The 24,877-nt window shown below is 35.4% G+C and overlaps 1 protein-coding gene across 9 annotated transcripts in view; it reads left to right on the top strand.

Annotated features, from left to right (window-relative positions):
- Positions 1–24,877, top strand: part of CLEC16A (C-type lectin domain containing 16A) — a 190,136-nt gene that overhangs the window by 7,526 nt on the left and 157,733 nt on the right. For all 9 annotated transcript variants that reach the window (XR_012045029.1, XR_012045027.1, XR_012045030.1 and 6 more), the window contains exons 2-12: positions 75–203; positions 1,490–1,623; positions 2,404–2,552; positions 3,200–3,305; positions 5,219–5,342; positions 6,258–6,432; positions 8,029–8,082; positions 10,204–10,317; positions 15,611–15,839; positions 17,246–17,375; positions 21,607–21,707. Coding sequence is in view for 5 of the 9 variants with exons in the window: in XM_072878557.1 (XP_072734658.1) it covers positions 75–203; positions 1,490–1,623; positions 2,404–2,552; positions 3,200–3,305; positions 5,219–5,342; positions 6,258–6,432; positions 8,029–8,082; positions 10,204–10,317; positions 15,611–15,839; positions 17,246–17,375; positions 21,607–21,707 (1,445 nt within the window). In the remaining 4 variants the exon portion in view is untranslated. The remainder of the gene's footprint in view (positions 1–74; positions 204–1,489; positions 1,624–2,403; positions 2,553–3,199; positions 3,306–5,218; positions 5,343–6,257; positions 6,433–8,028; positions 8,083–10,203; positions 10,318–15,610; positions 15,840–17,245; positions 17,376–21,606; positions 21,708–24,877) is intronic.

Raw genomic sequence — 24,877 nt, 5'->3', positions numbered from 1 at the left:
AGTGACTAAAGACAAACACGGTGCATGTGAAAGTGGCAGGATAGCATATTATTTGTAATTATTTTTTCTTTTAGGTACATGTATCATGTTTTGACTAAAAATACAACAGTAACAGATCACAACCGCAACCTGCTGGTAGAGACTATTCGTTCTATAACAGAGATCCTTATATGGGGGGATCAGAATGACAGCTCAGTATTTGAGTAAGTACTTCTAAGCAATTTTGACTCTGGTTTTGTTTTTGAAGAATGATTAGAGTTGCATAGAGATAGAGTTCAAAATATTAACTCTTCCAAGACTGTATTTCATGAATGTAGGTAGAAAGCTGTGTCCTGTAGTAGACACATAAGCAGGATCATATTCTTGTCATACAAAGAAACAGAGAATTCGCTTCTGTTAACAAAAAAGTGTTCCAAGTCCAGAGCCCGTTCCATGTACTGCTTTTGTTTGACTCTCAAAACTTTGATATAAATACAAAATCCAACCTATTTTAGGGCCAAGATTTACTCAGTACATCTATTAATATCATATGACTTTAATTTGTTCACTTCAATTTATATAAGATACTACAAATAGATATGTTATTTTAGCTATGATATTTAGAGGTTTTGTTCAGATGTTATTTTAATCCTCATAAAATAGCATGATAGAAAAATGAACTTCAAAACAAATATTCACAGTTGCAAATCTGGCTGTATTAATGCCCATTGCTTGGCTGTTTGCTTCAAGACACTTGCTCTTTTATAAAGGCAATTTGTGATTGAGATAAGTAATGGTAAGGTGTTTGGTGTTTTTAATTACTTATTTAGGGAGTGGTTCTTTTTACAAGCTAATTTCAACATGATTGGGTTATGATGTGGACTAAGAAAATTAACTTATTCTGATTATTCATATCTATACTGTAACTCCATCACATTCCTCACTGTCTTGTCTGCTTGCGAGAATTTTAGGAATGAGGAGTTTTTTCTGTAGCTAATGTAAAAAAATTTTCATAGATATGTATTTGTGATGTCCTGGTAGGAAAGAGTCCACACTGTTCTCTTTAAAATGCTTGCTTCTGGTGTGGGAAAAAAAAAAAATAATTAAAGTGGATCAGAAATAAGGTCTACAGTGTTGAAGACAAAAAGTATGTTAGCTTAAAAGGGGCAAGTGAATAAAATGTAACCTTCATTTAGAGGCTCTCCCCTTCAAAATTATGATTGAAAAGTAGGGAAGCTGCCTGATAAATTAAATATACTAAAAATAAAATAAAGGCCCTGATTTCTTGACATCCCTTTTCTGCATAATTTGAATGTTTAAGCACCCTTGTTAGTATTTAAGGTTTTTGGAAGATGATATTCTGTTATACAGTTAAAATTTGCAAAATAATTCTTCATAAATGTGAAACATGCTGTTTATCAAACTTGCTTAGAATTGTCCCTGATCCTAGTAAAATTATGTTCCTGTTAAATACAGCAAGTCACATAATGACACCTCTATTTTATTTCAGCTTTTTCTTGGAGAAGAATATGTTTGTTTTCTTCTTGAACATCTTGCGTCAGAAGTCTGGTCGTTACGTGTGTGTACAGCTTCTGCAGACTCTCAACATCCTTTTTGAGAACATCAGTCATGAAACATCACTGTGTAAGGGCATGCTTTTAAACTGTTTAGGATTAAATGATCAAGACTTGATTGAATTCCCTTCCATTAATGAAATTTAGTCCTAGTGCCCCTTCACAGAAGAACTATATGAATTCCTAACAATCTTTTTAATTTAACACTATTGAAAATACAGTGTAATTTGACTCCAAAGTACCTTTTAGTGTAAATTTTCAGTAGTACAAAAGTAGTTGTTTAGCACTACTGAAACACTTATGTACTGTATTTCAAGGGGTTCTTTAAGTCAGCAAATTAGTTGTGGTCTGAAATGTTTGCCTTGCTGCTGTAGATCATGTGGTGGAATTCTGTTGTATAATTTGTACTGGAACTGTTCTGATATCATTGGGGCTGGCATCCAGCCACTTGCGTTTACTTCAAGGTTTTTAGAAACATATAAAGAAGACAGAGAATTAATAGTTAAAGTACTCCACAATTATCATGAAGAGAAAGTCATCTTTAAGCCTTTGAGAGTTTATGATTTTGGGAGGAAAAGAAAGTTGTTTTAAGTGTTACTAGCTGCAAAGCCTATATAAATTGAGGAAGGTGAAGTATATTCTCAGTTATCTTGTTCTTGGGAGCAAAGACCTTTGTAGGGAACAGTTTCCTTATATTACTGCTTGAAGCCATCACTTGAGTTGTTTGGCTAAAAATTGGGATCTTCAAGCATCAGGTAGTTTGTTGCTAGCTGGTACTTTAAATACAGCTAGTTAGTATAACGATTTTTTTTCTTTCTGTTAACCTGTGTGATGTCTCTTAATTTTTCAGACTACCTGCTCTCTAATAACTATGTAAATTCTATTATTGTCCACAAATTTGACTTTTCTGATGAGGAGATCATGGCTTATTACATATCATTTTTGAAAACTCTTTCCCTGAAACTCAACAATCACACAGTACATTTCTTTTATAATGAGGTAAGTGAAGAAAGAGTTGCAACATAATGATGAGAGGACTGTAATTAGAAATTGATAGCAGGTTGGCGCATATTCCATTTAGTCTCTTGTCTCAGCATGTCCTGCATTTATTTTTATAATGGTAATATCAGTGATTGAACGTCAAAAGGTCTTTGTCATCATACAGCAGTAATAAAATCAAAATCTGGAAGTGAGTGTTATATTGGACTGTTTCAGTAGCTCTGAAGTCTACTTCCCTGAGAATTCAACTTGTTTATGCCTTGTTTTCTTGTACTTTTATAAACAGGGTCTTTTCTGTTGCATCACTTGGTTCTAAGAGGCTTAGTCAAAGTCTAAAAAGCCTGAGTAATCAAAGGCCAAAGTTGAAATGGATTTTTCCTCGCTCCCTTCCACATTTTGCCAGAAGAGGGCGTTAAAGCACTGAATATGTGCAGAGTTAACATGGAAAGCTCTTGACGCTTAAAGCGTTTTATTTTAATGCACAGCCACAAATACAGCTGACTGCATTGTAAAATCATTTCGATTACTGAAGTAGAAGGTAAAAATATCAGAGTAATACATGGAAAAGATTTTTCATACAGAATCCCAACAAATACTCTCTACATGTTTTGCTTAATTCATAAATACTTTCTTTCCTCTTGTTACAGCACACTAATGACTTCGCTTTGTACACTGAAGCTATTAAATTTTTTAACCACCCAGAAAGCATGGTCAGGATCGCTGTTAGGACTATAACTTTAAATGTCTACAAAGGTATGCTTTTTATATATTTAAAAAGGCATGTGTACAAAATGCTTGTTTCATTGTAGTTTAATTTTCAGTTATTTACATTTAAGGGTTTTCTGTCTGGTTTATGAGACTGAAAAGTTTAGCATGTTGACATTCTTCATATATGCATTTTGGTTTTTATGAAACAGAACCCCAAACCTACAGTACATACTTGTAAATAATATTGTTTCCTCACAGATGAAACTGGTTTAAAAAAAACCAAACGAGTATCAAGCATACTCAAGGAACTTTAGCTTCCCTTCCAACAGAGATCAGAATGTGACTGTATTTAAAAAACAAACAAACAAATGAAAAATCCAACCCAAAACCAAAGTGCTTTATGAATATCAAGTATTTTTTACTTATGAACTTGAGCTTCATAATGTATGAAGCAGTAACCTTGCTGGCTACATTGCTTCCTTTTGGATTTGAAGTGCATTAGAATATGACTGTAGAGCTCCTAGGTGCTGCAGTCACTCCAGTCTAAAGAAGAGCTAGACCATTCCCAGAGGTGCTCACTGAAGGCCAGGAGGCTGCAGTCACAAATTCCTGAACTGGACATTCCAGTAGGACATAAGAAAAAAACCCCAGAACTTCACTGTGAGAACAGTTAAGCACTGCAACAGGTTTTCCAGAGAAACTGAGGAATCTGTATTGTTTGAGATCTTCAAAACTCAACAAGGGTCTTAGCAACCTGCTTGAACTTTGAAGTTAATGCTACTTTGAGAATGGGTTTGGACTAGACAACATCCAAAAGTCACTTCCTCCTGAATTTTTCTTGGGGTCTATAAAAACTGGAGTAGACTGAAAATATCACAGTGATCTCTGTAGAAAAATTGGTGTGTATTCAGAACTTCTACCTCTGAAATCAGCATGTTGTAAGGCAGTATGTATTATGGAAAATGTTCATGCAGGACTTATTATTCTTTAATCCATTTTAAATTAAATTACATTTTGAATTTACACAACTTTCTATCAATTAAGAGAACTAGTGATTTGATGACAGTCTTTATCATAGAAGAATATAAGATCTATTTTAAAACAATGAACAATTTGCTTTGTAAATAACTGGATAGTCTGCATAGCAGAGAGGTTCTTTATAGTGTTGACTGCAAGGAACAAAATGTCTGTCTTTTATATGTTGAGAAATGGGCACTTGGTACTTGTTTTCTACCTCAAGGAGCTGTAAACCCAGATATGAGCTCACAAAAAGAGCAAAGTGCAGGCTTCATATCCTATTTGTTATACATTTCTGTAACTAAATTTTTTTATAGTAAAAAAATGTACTAATCTAGAATTTTAATTGAATGTTGTGATATAAAGGTTAGAGTTGAAAACACACAGCTCAGATGTTCAGGTTTCATAATTTTCTGACTATCCATTTCCGTATATTCTGATCTAAGACCTACCCTGTATCTTTTAGTTTAGATGCTTTGTGCTTTAGCTTTTTAAACCCTCTTGGAGGATGTCACTATCCCAGTTCCTAATCCTGTTAACTGTTGTCTGTTTCTTTTGCCCTTCCTTCACTGATGATTCCTGTGTTCCTTAATGCAGTGTCATGTAAGTCTAACTAGCTTGACTTTCAGCATTACTGCTTTATTCTTATGCTTTTTTCTCTTCTTTTTAATAAAGAATGTGCTAAAAAAAGCTTTCTGAATTCCACTAGATTCGTTTATCTTCAGACCTATGTAAATATATCAATATTAGGCTCATTCAAGCCAATTAAGAATTGATATGACGCTTTTGTAGATGTCCATTTCATGCATAAGATCATGTCGGGTATATACTTGTATGAAAAGCTAGCATGTAATCAAAATTCAAAAGATACTTTGTTGTATTTCTTAAAAATTAATTTTAAAAAAGGCAACTGATTTTTCTTTTTGACAATTTCTCTTCAGTGGACAACCAACCTATGCTGCATTACATTAGAGATAAAACTGCTGTCCCTTACTTCTCCAACCTCGTTTGGTTTATTGGAAGCCATGTGATAGAACTGGATAACTGTGTGCAGACTGATGAAGAGTAAGCTTTTACAAATGCTGGGTATTGAATGGAAATGCTTTTCCCAGATGTTGATACTCTCCTTTTTATCTGTAGTAGTCCAGTGAAGTTGGTTTCTGAATACATTCCCTTGTAGACAGTTCAAGCTTTTCATTCTTGCAAAGTTTTTCAGTGATTTTTTGAATTAATAGTGGTTAGTGCTGTGTGCCCTATCTGTGCTAATATCCTTACAAGTAAATCAGTGTTTGGCAACATGCTTTTTCTGCATCTTTGATTTAATTCTGCTAAATTTAGTAGGTATCCAGAAGACACAAAAGGTATTTTGTGCTTCTCAGCCTTATTAACTTTGTTTTTTTAATGTTCCTTTCCTGTGTATTATCTCAGTAGAACAGCTTTCTGAAAAGATTCTAGGAGAAAAATTTAAACTGGAAAGGTGAACTTTTATTTTAATACATGAACTGTCAAATCTGAAATTCCTGTGTAATATTCCACTATCAACTACAGAAATATTTTGTTGATTCACGTTATTCTTGGTTTGCCTTCCCACCCCTACCTTAGAATGGGTGGCTGTTTCTTGCTTTCTTAAAGTGGAGAGGTAGATGTTGTATTTAACATTGAGTTCTGCTTTATTTTTGGAAACAAATTTTACCATTTTTTATGGTTGGCTTGTGGAAAGACTCTGGCAGTGGAAAGCGAAGTTTTGTAAAAACATTGCTTCTGAAAATTTGGGGAAAAACTTTATATGTGCATCCTAAAGCACATATAAGCCTGGATACTGTTTACTAGCTGCATTAGTTGACTTTACTGAAAACATCTTTAGGCAGTCGATCTGCACAAGGTGATCTGCGGAAGGGATGTACATTAATTCTTTCCTTAAGTTGTTAAGACTTTGACAATTGATTATATCTGAGACTTTCTTTCTGCTCTCTTTTTCAGGCACAGAAATAGGGGTAAACTGAGTGACCTGGTAGCAGAACATCTTGATCATTTACATTACCTTAATGATATCCTTATCATTAATTGTGAATTTTTAAATGATGTGCTGACAGACCACCTACTTAATAGGCTCTTTCTTCCCCTGTACGTGTATTCATTAGTAAATCAAGATAAGGTAAGCTAATACCTGCAAACAAGTCTCAAAGGTATTACTTGCTTTCAGTATGCATAATGATTTGTTCAGCAGGTGTATTCTGTAGTAGGGTTAATACTGTTGATATCTGTGTATTTTACATGAAACAGCTTAAATAAGGTGACTGTAGAGGAAGTACCCTGAGACTGAATTTAAGAGCAGAATAGATGAAATTTTATTCACCAAACAAATACTGTTTTGGAAGACATGGTTGTTAAATGCTAACGATAGTGGAGATGAGAAGAGCTGCAAATTTGGAACTGGGTTTAAATTTCTCTGACACTGGGAGATGTGCAGTTTCCTTTTCTGATGTGGTAACTTGTCTCCTGGCAAAAGCAGATTATAATACCTTTCCCCAGTATTATACACACAAATTTTCCATTGTGTGAAAATCCACTCCAGGTAGAAAATATAAACATTTGGTTTTGATTCTTGTATTTGCAAATAAGCTGTGTTTGAATGTTATATAGTTGAGTTTATTTTTAAAGCATAGCCTTTAAATTTAGTGGAAACCTAATTTTTAATGAAATAGAAACTGTTCTTTTGAAACCTATACAGGTTCCTGTGTTCACTTGTCTTTTAAAAAAATAAATACATTCACTGTTCAGTTTATTTCCTCCACCCCCCCACCCCCCCTTCCCCCTTCTTACTCTTCTGTAGTGGTGTATGTTCTTAAGATACACAGTGCTTTGTGAATTTCAGCATACTTTCATTAACCAGAGGTTGGGTTTCTTGCAAGTTAGTGAATTCAGTATATTGCATGTGCACTGAAGATTGAATAACAATCAGCTTCTTGTCTTGCCATTGATAAGGCCATTGAAATAGGGTGAAGCAGACTTACTGACTTTTACTTTCATTTCAGCTATTCTAACTCTTTCCATTCACGCATGTACAAAAATCTGCTTGTCCTCCTGTTGTCAGGCAGCTGTGTCTATTATCATGAGGTCAGAGATATTTGCAATCGTAAAATTGGGCTGTTCTTACCTCTTGAGATAACTGATGAATTTATTTGGTGGTGGCTTTTAAAGTTATCACTAATTTATTTTTAAAAACATTTTCATTACTACTGGTATATAAATTTAGCACTGTTGTGCTCAAGTTATACTTCAAATATTTTTGTCCAATGTGATTTACTTCATTTAGAGAAGTGTTTGTCAAGAACGTGTTTTTATTATGTGGGTAGTATTTAATTGTTTCTGAATAGCTAATTTTTAGAGCAGACTTTAATTAATGTTAACTGAGAAGTACTTTTTGAAGGAATAGTAGCAGAGTGAAAACCAACATACTTCAGATACTCATCTGTTAAAGTTAAGTTACTGAAGTGACTATGAAAGGAGACAGTAATCAGTAGCGATTTTTTCAGCATGTGGAGTAAGGGATATGCTTATTTGAAGAGTCTTCATTTGAAATAGTTTACAAGAAGTGAATGTTAAAGAGCACGATGCTTTCTGAACATTTTGTAGCAGAATGTGTAACAATACAATATGAACAGTTTTGTTTTAAATAAAGTATTAAACAGTGTAAATGCTTTAACTTTGTATAAGTAAATGAGCATTTTTCATAACATTTTTTCCGTAGGGTGGAGAGCGTCCAAAAATAAGTCTCCAAGTTTCTCTCTATCTTCTTTCTCAAGTAAGTATTTTAAGTATTTTGTCCTATTTCAGAACATGTTTTGCAGTAGTGTTATGATTTATAAATTACTGTATTTTCATCTATTTTGGCAAAGCCATTAAAGACAATTTGGCAAACAAAGTTTTAAACCTATCAGTTTCCATTAAAAAAAAAAAATTATTTGTCTTTTTATGGACAGACCAAATAGCTTCTTACTTGAGTTAATATCATTCTTCTGAGGATCCCATAGCACAGGGTAGCCTTTAGAGCATTCAGTGATCATAATTTATGTACGCCACCTGACAAATCATGCATAATAGTCATGCAACATTCCAGGACAGAATTTAGTAAAATTGCAGGTAAAATTTAGATAGATGCTGTACTTTGCACTTTGAATCTGCCTAAGCTATGGAAGATTCCAGGTTTGAATTTTCCTCTTTGAAAAACAGAGGGAGCAATGATCTAATGGGTTTTTTCGATTGTTTAAAAAAAAAAACCAAAACAAAACCCAAACCAAAAAAAACCCCAACAAAAAAACCCACAAAAAAGCCAAACCCCCAAAAAACCACCACCACCAAAACCTCAAACTTTCTTACAATTTGAATTTCATTATGCTTATACCTTAAATCTATAATTAAGTACTTGTTATTTCTTGTTCTTACCAGTCCCACCTCCTTTTCTTTCTGGAACTTATTTTCAAATTAAGAGAGTTTTACAGTCAATTTTTTTTTTTTTTTTTACTGTAGAGAAAATAATCTTTTTTCCCTGCAGTCTTCGGTGCATTGCTGTGAGACTAGTTTTCTTAAATTACGTTCTCTGAAAATAATTTTGACTTGTATTAATGGAATTTATACTTCTTTTTCTTTGAACTTATGATTTTACATTAGTCATTTTATAATTTACATCTATATTTTAATCTATAATTTAATCTTTTTTCTTTTTTTTTTTTTTTAAGACGACAAGTGCTTGAGAGACTCATACTAGCAGATGAAAATCCACTGCTCTGGATTTTCATCTACTGTTCACAAAGTGAACATGTAACGTACTTATGCCAAAACATGCCTGCGTATAGTCGAGCTACGCTTTCTGAATTAAAGAAGCTTGAGTGATTTATGAGGTTGTTCAAAGTATTTTTGAAGTGTGTTGTGGCTTTCCAAAGTTTTACATAAGTCACCACCGCATGCGAATAATCACTTCACTCTTGAATGTCTGGAATGGTTCTGACTTTAATCAGAAAACCTGTGGACATCATGTTTAGCTAAATATTGTCAAAGCAATGATTAGGTTTACTGGTTTAGAAATTATTTGGGGATTTTTCAGCTAGAACCACTGCTTAGGGATCCAACTTTGATATTCCTGTGAACAGAATGATATAAGCTGACATAAGGCTATTGTGGCTGGACCTGAGCCGGTTCTGTCCAGAAGCCAATTGTTTGCTGACTCAACCTTGTAAGCCTTGCCTCAAAATAGAGTGGTTAGTGTAAACAGAGAACTCTGTTAAAGCACCAAAGCATTTCTGGATAAGTGCTTTAATGTTATAGGTAGTATGGCCCTTATCCCTGTGTTATGTAGCAGCTGTGTAGCTAGACCATAATTCATTGTGATTTCATAGTCAGAAAAGCTGCTTCTGATCCAGTTCAGCCTATTGCATGACACTTACTTGTGAATCACTGCAAAGTAATTGTATGCACAACACAGAACTTACTGGAGTCCTGACAGTCGTTGGCATACAAGAAGGTCTGTGGATGCTGTGTACCATAATTGGTTTGTGTAGTTTCTCAAAAAAATAATTTTCTGGAGCAGTTTTAATTTCGATTCCTTGCTAGAGTATCACACAACTTTCATCTCAAAGCTGATGAAGAGAGAATTTACATTTCTCAGGAGGAAGAGTATGAAGAATTATTAAAACTAGGTAGCTTAAAATGTAGAGAGAGGTCAAATACCTCTAGAGACGATTATAGTCTCCTGTGTTTTGAAGTAGATTTCATGACCTGATGTGTTACCAATGGTACTTTACTGTATATGTAAACTTAAGATACCAGTTTAACAGGGTCAAAGAAGTATGTTCAGTGACTGAAATGGTGAAACTGTATGTGTTCTGTAATATATGTCTGATATTTCTTTCCACCCTTCTTTTAATAGGTTTTTCTAATTATACATTACGCCCCTTTGGTGAACTCATTGGCTGAGGTTATACTTAATGGTGACCTCTCTGTGTTTTCTTCTAAAGTTGAGCAAGATATACAGAAAAACTCAGTAAGTAGCCAACTAATCTTTAATATATATTTTTTTTTAGAGGCAAAGAAAATATTTGAAAAACAAAATCAGATATCTGGAAACTGGTAAGCTAAGGTGATAGTGTTCAGGAGAGAAGAGCAGCAGTAGAAGATTTCAGCTTTTGTTTTTGGATGTGATAGCAGAAAAATGCCCTGTGCAACTTACAGTATCATGTTCTTGTCAAAGTTGCAATATTTTTGTGCATGCATATGTATTTCAGGTAGTGGTGTAAGAATGTGTAGGACACAAATTAGAATACTTACTTGCTTCTGCAGGGGTCAGACACTGCAAAGGTTTCCATCATTTTGATGGGACACTTTTGTAATCCAGTCTTCTGTGTTCAGTTTTTGTTATCAGCTCTTTGGTAGTGAAATAGAAATGAGTCATCACAACTTTCCTGTGAAATTATTTCCTTACGCAACTTGTAGTAGAAATGAGAGACTTAGAAAATATACCTGGCCTTATGGTAAATCCTTTGGATATAGAAGGAAATAAAGATTTTCATCTGAATATTCCCAGTGTTTTAGCTGTAAAACTGATCATCTCTGAAAGTGTGCATCAGTGTGCATAAGAGAATACAGACCAGCCACAAATAGGTGGGAGTCCTATCACTGTCATTGCCCTTGTACCTTCAGATTTAGTCCTGTGTAGGTGCTGCTAGATTGTTGTTTAGTGTTTTTCTAAGTGTGTCATGTATATGATTTTTTCCCTTTTGTTGTGGGTTTCACAGTTGTGAAATGGTTGCTTGTTACTTTTTAAGGGCCTATTTGGGGATGGTAATAAGAAAGGGGTATGACTTTCCTTTGGTTAAGAGCCTTCTGATTGTAGTTCTGTCTAAAGATTGAACATGTCCCCTAATGTCTGACTGGTCAGCAAAGAGTTACTGACTGTTTAATTTATAACAAGCAGTAGATTGGTTCTTATGCATGTTCTTTGCCAGCAGTGGCTACAGCTGAGAATTTCAAGGGAGAGATGTGCTTCAACTCTTCCATGATACAAGTCAACTTTTCCAAATTTCTTCCTACTGTGCAGTGGAAGCTGTGCCACCCACAGAGCTATCTTAGCCAGTAGCTTTTGGGTTCTGGTACTTTGTACTGTTGACCTTGATATTTAGAATCTAATCTTTTTTAGAAAAAACTACAGTGGAATGGTAGGGCTGACTGAATGCTTTAAGATAAAGCAGTCTCTTACTTGTGTTAGCAAATGTCTGACCTTCTGCTAGCTGTGTACTGAATGTCGTGTGTGTTACTTGTGCAGAAGCAGCTTTGTTACTAAGAAATTTGTGGCGAGAGGGTGGGGCACCAGTTGTTGCAGAAGTGAGATTTGCTGTCATAGTTACCGTACAGAGTTGCAAAATATCTGTAGCATATGTTCGTGTGTTTGCACTAATGTTAGGAATATTAGGGGTTTCCTATCAACTTCTGTTCATCTATTCTCTTATGGTTGTAATTTAGGTTCTGTTTAGGTTGCTGCTTCTTACCGGTCTTAAAGACGTGTTCTCATAGCATCTAAACTGGGAATTCTGTCATACCTAAACAGATAGTAAATAGGAGGAGTATTGGCTTTCTAGGACCGACACTTAGTGAAACTGCTAGAGGTGGAGCTTTGTTAGGGGGAGAGCAGAGTGGTGGCACTTTTGGTGTATGAGGAAAAAACTTCCATGGGAGAAACTTTAGTTTTTAGTAAATTCAACCATATTCTTCAGTGAAACCTTGGAGGGGAAGACCTGTACTGTCAGAAAGCCTACTGGTGGAGATTGGTTATTTGCAGAAAGAGCAGGGAGTAATCTTCAGCAGAAGAGCTCCATGCCCTACTTCCAATGAGGGGAGCTATCAAATGAGCTGCTCTCAGTTGATGAGTATGAACAACTACTGCATATATTACATGGTGTTTTCTACTGGTATACAACTCAATGCAGTGAGGCTAAAGTCAGCTGTAGATATGGAGGCATAGCCAAGTAAAGGTGAGTAAGTTTCTTGTTGCTCTGTGATAGGACCTCTTGAGCAGAAAATTGATTTTTGAACATTGTTAGCCATTTCAGGGGCTGTTCTTTGGACTATAAGGTGTATCAGGATCATTGCAAAGTTATTACTGTGGTGTATTCTGTTGCAAAGAAATGACAAACCATTGAATAATGGAAGCTATCTCAGAAGCTACTTTAGAATTGCTTGTTCTGGGGTTAGTAGAGAAAAGTGATGAGCAAGTTTTTTAATTTACTTTTTGACTGAGTTTAGAATTGTATTTGTTTTTAAGTTAGACCCAAATTTATCTTTTACTACTTCCTTTCTGGTATAATTTCCCATGGTAATCATTCTGATACTCTCCTAAGCTTGTTGTTTTGGGGATATCTCTGTGTGTTACAGGGAGCCTCAGTTATCTCTAAACTCCTGCTCTGTACCTAACACTGCTCATCTCTTATAACTGAGATGTCTTGATATATTTAAATTGACAGTGTAACTGTCAGTTTCTAACATGTAGTTTCTAAAACCCGAAGTAAGTAGAACCTCATGTCTATATTCATCTTCCTAATACGATGAATTAAAGTGGAATGAGGTGTAGAGAGTGTGGACTGAGATTGCCAGAAGCAGGGTCATGTGTCCTCATGATGGGAGACTAAATGAGTAAAGAATGCTTAAAAACTGAGAAGGGTTGCAGTTGCTGTGTATAAATGCAACATATCCAGAGTTCTTTAGGGCAAAAGAGCAATGGTAGTTGTCACAACAGGAACAAATGGTACTTTTTACTGGAAATCAATTTGTGAAAAAAGTCAGCAGCAGATCTAACTGCTGATAGCTTATGAATTGGCAATAACCTACCCATGGAGATCTGCTGAACATCATAGGGCAGTAATGATTGCCCAACCTCAATTGAACAGGTTCTCCACCTCAAAGTATAGCAAATTAAGATACACTTCTCTTTCTGTGTTTTTTCCCTATGTTTCTGGTTTTATGTGGCATCAGAAGAAAGGCTAAGTCTTACCTCATGATGGGAGTTGATTATGTGTAGCCAACAGAATGTGTTTAAACTTGTTAGCAGTCATCACACTAAGGTTTTACCTTACTTCCTGTGAGATCTGTTTTCCTGCATAATTCGGATGTGGGCCAGTTCTACCTATTTCATGCTTCTTGGTTTCTTGTTTAACCTACTTTCTCCTTCCCGTAAAAGTTGTTACTGGTACTGCCTTATTTTACCAGCAAACATTGCACAAGATAAGCCATAATTGAAAATAATGGTTGAAAGACTTTTAAAAAGCATAAAGTAGCAGTATCTCAAACTGTATAATCAACTTAGATAAACCATATACTATGTAAATTAATTTTAAGTCTGATTTTAGAATATTTTAAATATATAGCCTTGTTATATTTAGCAGAACAGAATATGTATGTTGACTTTTTCTCAGCATTCTTTCTTGAGATGGACCAGACCATGGTTCAGTGTTTACGTGCACATCACTGTCTAGTGGTCTCTTCTGTTATTTTGCTCATATGGCTAACACCATATTAGAAATGCAAGGATGTTAAGTACATACATTCTTCATAAAGAAAGTAGCTACAGGGTTCTAGGAAGCAATTGTAAGAAGTGAGTGCAGGAAGGGGAAAATGCATTATGCAACTTGCATGCTACTTTTTTTTCCCCTAAAGAATAGGACTTAATGTGTTCTTCCCTTTTCTTATGACTTTTCAGACCAGAAGCCATCAATAAAAGCCATCAATAGTCTGGTTGTAACTCTAATTGTTTTATAACCTTCCTGTGTTGCAGTTTGATCAGACTAAAAATATATCAGAGAGGTTACTGGGGGACATGTGTCGTAAATTTCACATTGTGGGTTTTTTTGGTATTGTGAAAGATTCCTCCTACTATATGGTTTGTTTCAGTGCCAAGTGTAAGGTGACTTATGCAAGATTTCTATAAAACCTTTAAAAAATGTTAGAAGATTCAGAGAAACATTTTGGCCTTTTGACTTGTAGAAGGCTTCTTCCCAGATCTTTTCATAATCTCTTATTTTTTATGTATAGGTGTTCCTTATTAAGTGAAGGGAGGGGTTTTTCCAAACTTTTTCTCTGAGGTCTCCTTGATGCACTCATCTTCAATGCTTGTTGTACTTGAGTCACCAAAGGCAAGGAATGGAATCAATTTTGTATTTACTCTAATCTTACTTCTTTTCTTTTGCTTGCCCTTAAATTTTTAAACCTTTAGCCAGCGTCAGCTAAATGTGGTTGAAGTACTGAGATCTGAAAGGTAATGAAGTTTCTGTAGCAGTCTTGTTCAGCATAAACCTGTGCTGGCAGGAAGCCCCCAAACCATGTGTTTAATTTCTCAGTAACAGAGAAGTTTGGCTGATCAATGTTTATAGCTCTGGGTGAGAGAGAACATGTACTCTGGTAATCCAGCTGGCAGGCCTAACAAGTGAGAAGGGAGCTCAAAGCATCACAGCTCAGAAACAATCTGCAAAATTGTAGGAAACCAAGTTTTGTTAGTTCTGCTAGTCGCAGAACTTCTTGTAGTGTCTTGTGTCTTTCTGTAAGAATACATTGTTCTCTGTTACAATGGCACAGACTCTTGGAAATACTTATTTCCTCTCGGAGAAATTTGTCATCTAAATTATTTTCTTGCTCTGTAAGTTAATAATCAGGAAAATCAGGTATTGATTGAATACTGCTTGCCTTCTTGTCCAAAAACAGTGTTTTGACTTGAAAGTCAAAGATAAACTTTTGATATCTTTGGGTAGAACACAAGTATATTGAAGTCTAACAAATGAAGTGGTGTTGGTTTTCTGGACTTGGTAAGTCCATGTCTGGAGGCCCAAAAAAGGTTGATGTCAGTGCCATTTGTTCCTAGTTGATATAGGGACTAGTATGCTGTTGAGGGAAGCTTAAGATTCAAAAAAGGCTCGTGGCGTAGAGCATTGGGTTGTGTCCTTGCTGCTGCCAAAGGCATTTAATATTAATACATTGCTGTCAACACACATTTTGAATTTTGCTGCCTTTATCCTTTTTGCAAAAGGTGTCTTAATTTTATATGTACTAGCTGTCTCGCCTGTTAAGAAGGTTCAAAGAAGGGAAAAAAAATTAATAAACTTCTATTGATGAAATAGGTAGTTCTATATCTTCGTGTCTCAAGATGGCATATTTTTTAATGATAGATCTTTAGGATATAAGTGGTATGCTAATTTACGTTCTAAAAACACTTTTTTATATGAACTGAAGTTTCTTTATCAATTAGAGTTAAAAATGTCTTGCTGCAACTCAGTGTAAACTCTTCAAATTTATAGGCAAAGTCAAGTATCAGATGTTTCATAAAACCAACAGAAACACTTGAGAGGTCTCTTGAAATTAACAAACAGAAGGGGAAGAAGAGGGTGCAGAAAAGACCCAACTATAAAAATGTTGGTGAAGAAGATGAAGAGGAGAGAGGATCTGAAGATAACCAAGATGACCTAGATAAAACTAAAGGTACAGAAGCGAGTTCAAAGGGCATCAGAACAAGCAGTGAAAATGAAGGTGAGTATACCAGCAAAAAAAAAATGATGCTTACAATTTGGATACTTTTATTTACTGTATGGACTTAGGTGTGATCTGTTACATGAATTACTTTCTTGTTGCACTAGGTAAACATTAAACTATTAAATTTGTTTCAGTCTGGCTGTGTTTTTTTTCTCATATTAAATCATTCTGTCAGAACATGTACTTATAATCTGATCAAAAACTATGAAAGTGTTTTCATATCTTCCTGTAGTCTTTGGCCCTTATCACAAATGCATGCCTTGCACCTAGGTGTACATGATTATGGGGGACTTTGTAAGTAGACTTCACAACTTCTGTAACTTTTCATTTTGTGGTAAGGCAAATGGTGTAGCCACTTTACCTTTGTAAGACTGTCAGGAGTATTTGATATATGTTTCAATGATAAAATTCAATAAGTGTGCTAAAAATTACAGTACATGGTAGAAGATGATATTAAAGACTTCAAAACTGGAGAAAACATTTTTAACTTTTAGGTCTTTTAATTGCACATTTTCAGATTTTTTACATAATGCTAATCTTAAGAAGAATTGTTTTTATAGGATGAGTGGTCTTACAGCGTATCATAACTGTTTATTTTACTAGTCAGTAACTATTAGAAGGATGTACATCAGAAACTAGTCTTTACTTTAGACATAAATTGAGAAAAATGTGGCAGAATTGCATGCAAGCAATTGGAAACAAGACCTTTATGCTTTGACAGCCCTCTCCAAACATCGCTGCATTTTGATTTAGGTAAACAGTCTGTTTGAGAAGGCTTTCCTTAAATGATGTCAAATAACTGATGATGTATTGTCTACCATGATTTGAAGAAAATACGACAGGATCTACTGTTTAAACTGGTGCATTTAGTAGTCATCTTTGTTCAAATTCTTAAGCAAAAGCTAGATTTGGTCCTAATATTTCTACTTAAAGCCAATAGGTATGAAGCACTTGGGACCAGGTATCCTGTTCGCTGTAATTGTAGAGACCTATTTACACCTTCTATGAAACTTGATGTCCACCCATGCCCCAATCTCACCAGCATTTTCACAAATAAATTTTTTTCCAGGAAGAGGTTCTATGTTTTATCTTCCTGTGGTTTGGAGGGGAGGGGGATTACTGTTGCTTGTTTATTTGCCAAAATAATCTGTATATTTTTTATATGTATTATGTATATATATAATTTTCTTATAGCAGTTAAATTCCTTAAAGAAATGTAAGCAAACTTCTTTATTGGGAAGAAAATTTGCCTACATCTATTCATTCGTTAACCTTTCTGAGTTATGGTTATACCTCTTATATGTAGTTACATCAGTCACTTTTAATGCAAAAGAGCTTGCAATAACTGTTTGTTAAAAATATCAAATTTTAGTGGGTGGTTTTTTTTGTTTTGTTTTTTTTAGAAATAGAGATGGTAATCATGGAGAGGTGTAAACTGTCAGAATTGTCTATCTCTACTGTGACAGAACAGAATACAACAGATGAAGAAAAGAGTGCAGCTGCCTCTGGGAGTGAGATAACAAACTGGAACAGGTATTAAAGGAACTGTAGTATATTTTGCTGGATTGCTTCCTTACTTGCCCTCCCATTAACTCTCTCACTTCTCTTAAGGGATGTTTCAAATCTGCCTCCAATTAAAATTACAGGGGTTCTTGTGGATCACAAATAAGTGAGGCAACAAAAAAATGGGATATGGCCTCTCTACTGATCAGTTTCAGAAATGGTCCTATTCCTTTGTAAAGTTTGTGCTTTCCTTTATGGCAGTTGTGATGCCTTAAGTTGGTAAAGTTAAATTACAGAATATTAACACAATAAAACCAGAATATAAATGTTTTAATTCCAGAATTTTCTAAACCTCTAAATTAAGCCAGAAGAAGTTTTCTTATTGATATTTATGGTCACATCTGTCAACTTTGTATACACCTACAGGGAAAAAACAAGGAAAATTCCTCAGTTCAGGGCTGAATTTTGCAGAATTTTAGTAGTAGTGGTTACGAATACACCCTACTAACCTATGTATGGTTTCCAAGGTCCATTAGTATATTTTAGGATTATTGAAAACTTCTCTTGGAAATGCAGTTTTTAAGTGTTTCTGGGAGCAGATAGCCCTGACTTCAAAATTTAAACTGAGATATATTAAATACCCATAAGACACTTCTCAGTAAGAATTTTGCGTTCTTGTTATTAGAATGCTGAAGGAAAGAAGCCGCAGGTGCCATCTCTGACACAAAAGTAATTGCGAATGTGTCCCTTGGGGAAATGCACATGTTCAATAGTATTTCAAATTTATTTTTAAACTTGGGAAATGCTGCCTAGTATTCCCAGAACTTCATTCTGTCTCTACTGTAGCTTAGATTACATTAATTAATAAAGATAACATTTAATTTCATTGTAAAAATGAAATTGAAGCTTGACTTGAACTGGCTTTAAAATACATTGTTCTATATTATTGATATTTTGACTAAAGTATGTGCCAAATGGCTTTTAGAAAGAAATTGGCAATGACTGCATTGAATACTAAAGCAACTAGGATGCTCAGGTCTTGAAAAGTGCAAAATACTTACATGTGAGATGCCAATGCATTTGGCAAATGTCTGCATTTCAGGACTCTTGATCTGCAGATGTGATCTGACAGCATCCTGCATCTTTGCTAAAAATAAACAGCATCAAAGAATGGGCAGAGCTAAAAATTTTTTTAAAATAAGGATAGACCTTGTGAAGGGCATTTCTGGCCTTAATTTTGTACGTGAATTTTTGGAAATATAGGTGGATAAGCTGCTATAGCTTAAGATTTTGTGTTATTCTGTATGCCAAATGTAATATTTGAGACAGTAGCTAAATCTCTCAAGAAATTTGCTTGAGTGTGTATAGCTTCTTTCCTACACTGATTTGAATCACTGAGTCTTGTGGGTAAGGTGAGCCATGTGATAGTGGAAAATGCAGTGATCTTTTACTCCATGCTTGAAGTGGGAGAAACTTCCATAACTGGAATAATCATTAATGATTGTGGTGATAGTGATTCCTAATGTGTTGCAAGTCTTCAATTGTGGACACACTCCACAAGAATAAATAATCCAAAGAATACTTGTATGGCATTTGATCTGTTTCTTCTATCAAGTCACTAGTAAAAGGCTAGTAAAGGAAGAAAATGCTTACAGAGTTAAGAAATAAATTTGAAAATACTTGCCATATAGCCTTTAATATTAGAAGTGGGTTTTGAAAGTTGTTCAGTAGTTGTTGAAAAATAAATGGAAAACAGCACAGTTTGCAGTTAAAAATCTGTAGCTGTAAAAGGTAAGTGAAGTTTTCAATTCCCTTAGCCCTTTTACTACTGTGAAGAACATAAAAGAGAAAGTTTAAGTATTTTTGGTGTAATCTTATTTTGATGTGCCTCAGTACTGCAAAGTTTAAGCCTAAAGGTTTGTTTTAAATTAACTTGCTTTTATCATATGTTACACAGCAAAGTTTTTTTCCAGAATGCAAAACCTTAGTGCTATGTTGTGCCTTCTGTTGCTACTTTCTTACAGCTGAAGTGTTTCTGGGTCTATCATATATTTAGTCTATATTAGGACCTGTTGATGAGTGGCATTCCTAGAAGTTGTTTCAGCTTCAGATTATTGCGATTGAGACTTTGATAATGTGGATAGATAGATGCTGTGAAGAAGCATCTGGAATGAAAATTATTTCTCTCACTGGTGTAATAATCTTTTTTTAAAGTTATGCAATTTCACAAATCTAAGTCGTATGTGGGGGAAAAACAATGAAAAGTGCATTAAAGATTACAGAATCGTTTAAGACCATGGAATATTGGTGTTAATGCAACAGCTGCTGATATTTCTGCAGCTTTGACCTCCTAAAACATTGGTTTTAATAAAATAAATATTACTTTGATATCATAGGTCAGTTTTTAGGGTAATTACCATCTTTTGTTGGTCTGACAGCAGACCTAGTGTTATCTAGCTTTTAAGTATTTTAATAATTTTGAACCTGGATATCTTGGTCCTCTTTCTTATTTAGACTTTGAAGCTGAACTCCCTTCACTGTGTGTAAAGCACCCTGTTTCAGGATGTCACGAGGCTTGTAGGGCTTGTTTGATGCTTAAGAAGACTGAAGGCACTCTTGGTTTATTTTCAACATTGCTAATTCTTTAGGCTGTTTTTGCTTGAATAGTTATGTTCTTTTGAGGTCTACAACAGGAACATCGTGTGGGAAATTTGGCTTAAGTACATACAGCCGTGTTGAACTTGGGCAAAGAGGGTTCATAACTCAGTGGCATTTAAGTATATCGTAGAGGATGCTTGTGATCCAGCTTCAGACATGCACAAACATATGACTGCAATGTCATTAACTGAGCAGAGGAACAGTGTGTTCTGTTATTCTTGTCATAGCCTTGTTTTAGTAAAAGAGAGTGTGTTGTTGAAATGTGCGTGGAGCTGACGGGAAGTGTTAAATTCCTTGTTATGACTTTGGTTGTGTGGCTTACTGGGATACATTAACTGTGACCATGAGGGTGCCGCAGGTCTGGAATAGGTATTGAAATATGTTGTGTTCTGATCTTTGGTAGCCCTTCTGACCCATAGCTAACCACAGCAATGAGTTTGTACTGCATGTTTCTTGTCTGCTAGGTCTGAAGATAGGAAAATGTATTTGTTTTTATGACTTTGGGTGTTATTTTAATGTATTTTATTTGGATGTAATTTAGATAATGTAAGGAGATTTTTTTTTTCCTTTCACTGTTAAAAAAATACTTTGAGGAATATCCCTTTTCAATCAAGGTTCTAAACTCTCTTCTTCTGGTGACTCTGACACTTCCCTGATTTTTTTTGTTTGTTTGGTGTTTTTTAGGTTTTGGTTTTTTGTGTTTTTTTGGTTTTTTTTCTTTTGTTGTTTTGTTTTCTGTCAGGGCCACCTGTGAAAATGGGTGTAATTTCTACTTGCACTCTGAACTGACTGGATGCAAGCCTGCTTAAGACAAGAAGCCAAGTTGCCTTGCCATCAGGCTTGTGCTAACATCAGCTGAATCTCAGCCATATCTGATCTGTCCAGATGGCTTCTGGATTAAATTGACTTTTCTGGTCTATTCAGGGTACAGGTGAAGGGTGAACTTGGCACTGTTTGTAACTTCCTGTATATGTGTCGTAGGTCACACATGCTTAAACCCAGGAAAACAAAGCTTATCTGCAGTCCAAAGCTTTCTGTTTTCCATTCAAATGTTTCCTCCTTGTTAATTTTTCTTTTCTATAACTGTTTGATGGTGAAGTTTTTGACAGTTCGTTTTAGAATAACCTAGCTTCCTCCAAACTTTTGGTGAAAACTGCTTTCTTGTAATAGTAAAAACTTTCCAACTCCGTTTAGTACATCAGTTTTAAGGTAGTCTTTTTTTTCTTTTTTTTTTTTAATGCAACAGTGATAGCAGCTCCTTGAATTTACTTATGTATACACTTAAAACAAACTGTACAATGCTTCTGCATAAATACTAAATGTGCTACAAACAACCCAGTAAATGTGTAAACAGTCAATTATTGGGAAAGTATTATGTAACAAATCCTGTTAAAACATCAGAATTAATGTCAGAATGTAAATACAAGGCTTGGCTATAATCTGAGTACTCTTAAACGGGTTAATTTTTGTTTAATGCCTGAAAATGTGCATTACTGTAAATTTGCCTCTTCAATTAGCTACATGTAGAACAAGATAGTTACTCATTTCTCTGTAGATATGGTCTTATTCTTCTTAACTGTTTTAAAATTACTCCTTTCCACAGGCCTTTTCTTGATATGGTCTATAATGCACTGGACTGTGCTGAAGATGATTACTATGCCCTCTTTGTGCTCTGTCTTCTATATGCAATGTCACACAACAAAGGTAAGCAATTTTTGCTTTTTCCAGAGAAAACTAAATGAGACACATGGTTTTAGACAGGCATGATCTGTTTGTAACTTGTGTTTATGCATGCCTTAAATGGTGAGAAATTCTTTATATGGGGGAAGCAGAAATAAGTATGCTGTAAGTAAAAACAGTTGCTAAGGATCACATTTTTAAGAATGATGTGGTAGAAAGCTTTGTGAACATCAAATAACTTCCCTTCCATAGGTTTCTTAGAATTGGAATAAGATTATGGTGTTTCATTTTCAATCTCTTAATTTCAGTTGAAGCCCACTATATTCAATCTACATATATATGGGATCCAATTCTTTCCCACTTTGCATGTACTGTGATTGCTTTGCTACATGTAAGTCAAGTATAAAATGTAAAACTCGTCCCCATATGTTAAAATTAAATCTTTGTATACTTTAAACATATAGATAATGCACAAGGCCTGAGAATCAGATGTGATTATGGAAGTCATGTATTGCCTATTTCTATCCAGCTTTGACAGTCCTTCAGTAATTCTTTTTGTACTATGCAATTCCTCAACGGTCTTCTGATCCATTTTACCATAATTGATTGAAAGCTTGTATAAGTTGTCGGTGTTCTATGCCATAATACATCTTGCAAGTCTCCCAAGGATGCTGGACTATTTTATAAACTAGCAAAACTATGTTAAATGTGTACTTCATTATAATTCAGATAGTATGAGAATATGCAACCTTTTCTAAGGGTTGATTATGGTTAGCTTTTTGCTGTTTATCTTTGTGTGCATTTTAAATAGAGTCCTTATGGAGCAATAATGTAAACATCTCATACATGTGAATAATCATGTGTTTCAGGAATCGAGAACTGAATTTAAGCTATTTTCTGCCTATGAGGATAGTTTCTATAACATATTAGTAATTTAAATGAATCAACTGCTACAGTAAACTGAGCAAAAGAGCATCAGGTGTGATGGCATGATTAAAAGTAAGGATTCTGTTCTATCTTTAGGGTACCTCTAATGGGCAAGTAGAGTGGAAATGAGTCTTGAGGCAACTAGCTCAGCTATGCCCCTCCTGTTCTCCTCCATCCTCTTGATGTCTTTATCTTTTTCCAGGAATGAAGGAATGCTTCTCTGAGATTATAATTTGCAGACAATTTCAGGGCTTTCACAGTCTCTTATGACAAGAGACAATAACACAACTAATATCACCAGAGATAGCACCACAGCTTTGCCTTGCTCTAGCCCTCTCTGACTTGCATCTCTGATTTCCCACCCCCCCTGCAACCAGTATACTTCTTCCAGAAAATGTCTTTCACTGAGGGACTTTTGAGCATTACTGTGCTAAAACCCCTCATGTCTGAGATGAATTCTCCTCTTAAAATTCATTAGTTGAAGCCGTGAATAGCCAGAATCATTAGTTGTAGCTGTTGTAGCTTCAGAGAGTCCTCAGAAGTCTTTCAATGTCATTGTAAAGGAGTAAGCCTCCACTTTAGGGTTGTAATTCTTGTATTTAAGACCATAGTCCTTCAGCCTACTGTATTTGCTTTCAGTGTAATTAGTAACTCTTCAATATCCTGTTCCCAGAAAAAAAGTCTGATATCCTCCCTTGTTTTAAAGATGATTTGCTTACATCTCTAGTATTGCTTTAAACAGTGAGGAATGCAGCAGATACAACCTCTTGCTGCTTAGTTTCAGCGATCTCTGTGCTGTTTATTTTTCACCCAATATCCAGGGTTACCAAGAGAAATACCAACGGGCAGTGAAATATCTACCTTTTAAGAGACTAAAAGTATCCTGGCCCTAAAACTGGATATACCTTTTATGCATTTAAAGGGTCAAAATCTACACTTCATTCTTTGGTGGTCACATTAGTCCTCTCTAAATGAAAAATTCTTTAGGCTATACTCATTGGCTTTCCTTGTCAACAATTTACAATATCCCGTTGCTCTTTGGAAGCTATTGTCCTTTCTCACCCTATCGTTGACCCTAGATCTTACGTGCTAGACAGACAATGACATCCAGTTTTGGTCTTCACTGTCTTTCACCAACCCACTCCTCTTGTGCCCTGTAATAGACTGCTTTCAGCATTGGGGGCCATGGAATCAGTGCCTCTGTGTCTTGAAGAGGAGGGGTTTTACAAGCTGCTGATTCAGTGCCCGTGTTTGATGCAAGAGTGGAATGTTCTTTAAAAGCTCAGGAGCTGTACAGCTGCTCCTTTCTACACCAAATTCAGTATCAGTCATGGAAGGTGCCTCAGGATTGAGCTGGAGCCAATGTTTGTATCTGAATTAAGATATATAATGCAAGAGATGTGTCTGCTTACAGACTTTCTCAAGGTATGGGTCAATGATCCTTTTCTTTTGCAAAAGGGCATGAAGGTCACTCTCCAAACATGGAGAGGCCAAGTTGTTTCCCCAGTTTCCGGGGGCAATAAATCTTTAGGAGTTGTGTGTCTAGGATTTGATTATCTATTTACTGTCTATCTGACAGAGATGATAAATGCTCCAGTGAGCACTTGAATCAGTTCAAACAAACAGGCAATGAATTGGAAATTTAGGATGATTTCGTGTGACGGAATGCAACACAAGCTTGTCCTCTCTACACCACAGGAAAATGAGTTGCAGTTTTCTATTTCAGTATATTGGCTGTTTCAGATATGTTTCTGATTCTCTAGCTGGTCTGTTTGAATTTCACTTTTCCCCCCCATCCTACTCATTCTGGCACTGTGGAGAAGGCTACAACAGAACACATTCAAAAAAAATCTTAATTGCCCTAGCTTAACCAAGAGCTTTGGTTTCAGGCCTTGCTTCTAAAGGAGCAGCGTTCTCAGTCTCTGTCATTAAATGTAGACACCCTATTGAGGCTTTTGATCGTGACTCCTTCCATTTGGATACCGAGTCTGCATTTTGCACCATGTTCTTGAATGAGTTTAAAGAAAATGTGCTTGTTTTTCACCAGCAAGAAATATCTGTGTGAATGGGAAGAAAGAACCCCAAGAGGTACATGTATGCAGCTAAATAGATTTGTTGCAAATTGTATCTGAGAGATCTTTAATCCCAGAAGGAGCCCTTCATATATGTTTCTAGAGCACGTACTGTATCTCAAGAATGCAGAACTCTGCATCCTTGGCAGGCAGACAACCAAATTAAAGATGCTGAATATCAATTCTTTCACCATG

This window comes from Ciconia boyciana, chromosome 13, assembly GCF_034638445.1.
Source record: "Ciconia boyciana chromosome 13, ASM3463844v1, whole genome shotgun sequence".
NCBI classification, from domain to species: domain Eukaryota; kingdom Metazoa; phylum Chordata; class Aves; order Ciconiiformes; family Ciconiidae; genus Ciconia; species Ciconia boyciana.
This window is presented reverse-complemented; position numbering and strand designations above follow the sequence as displayed.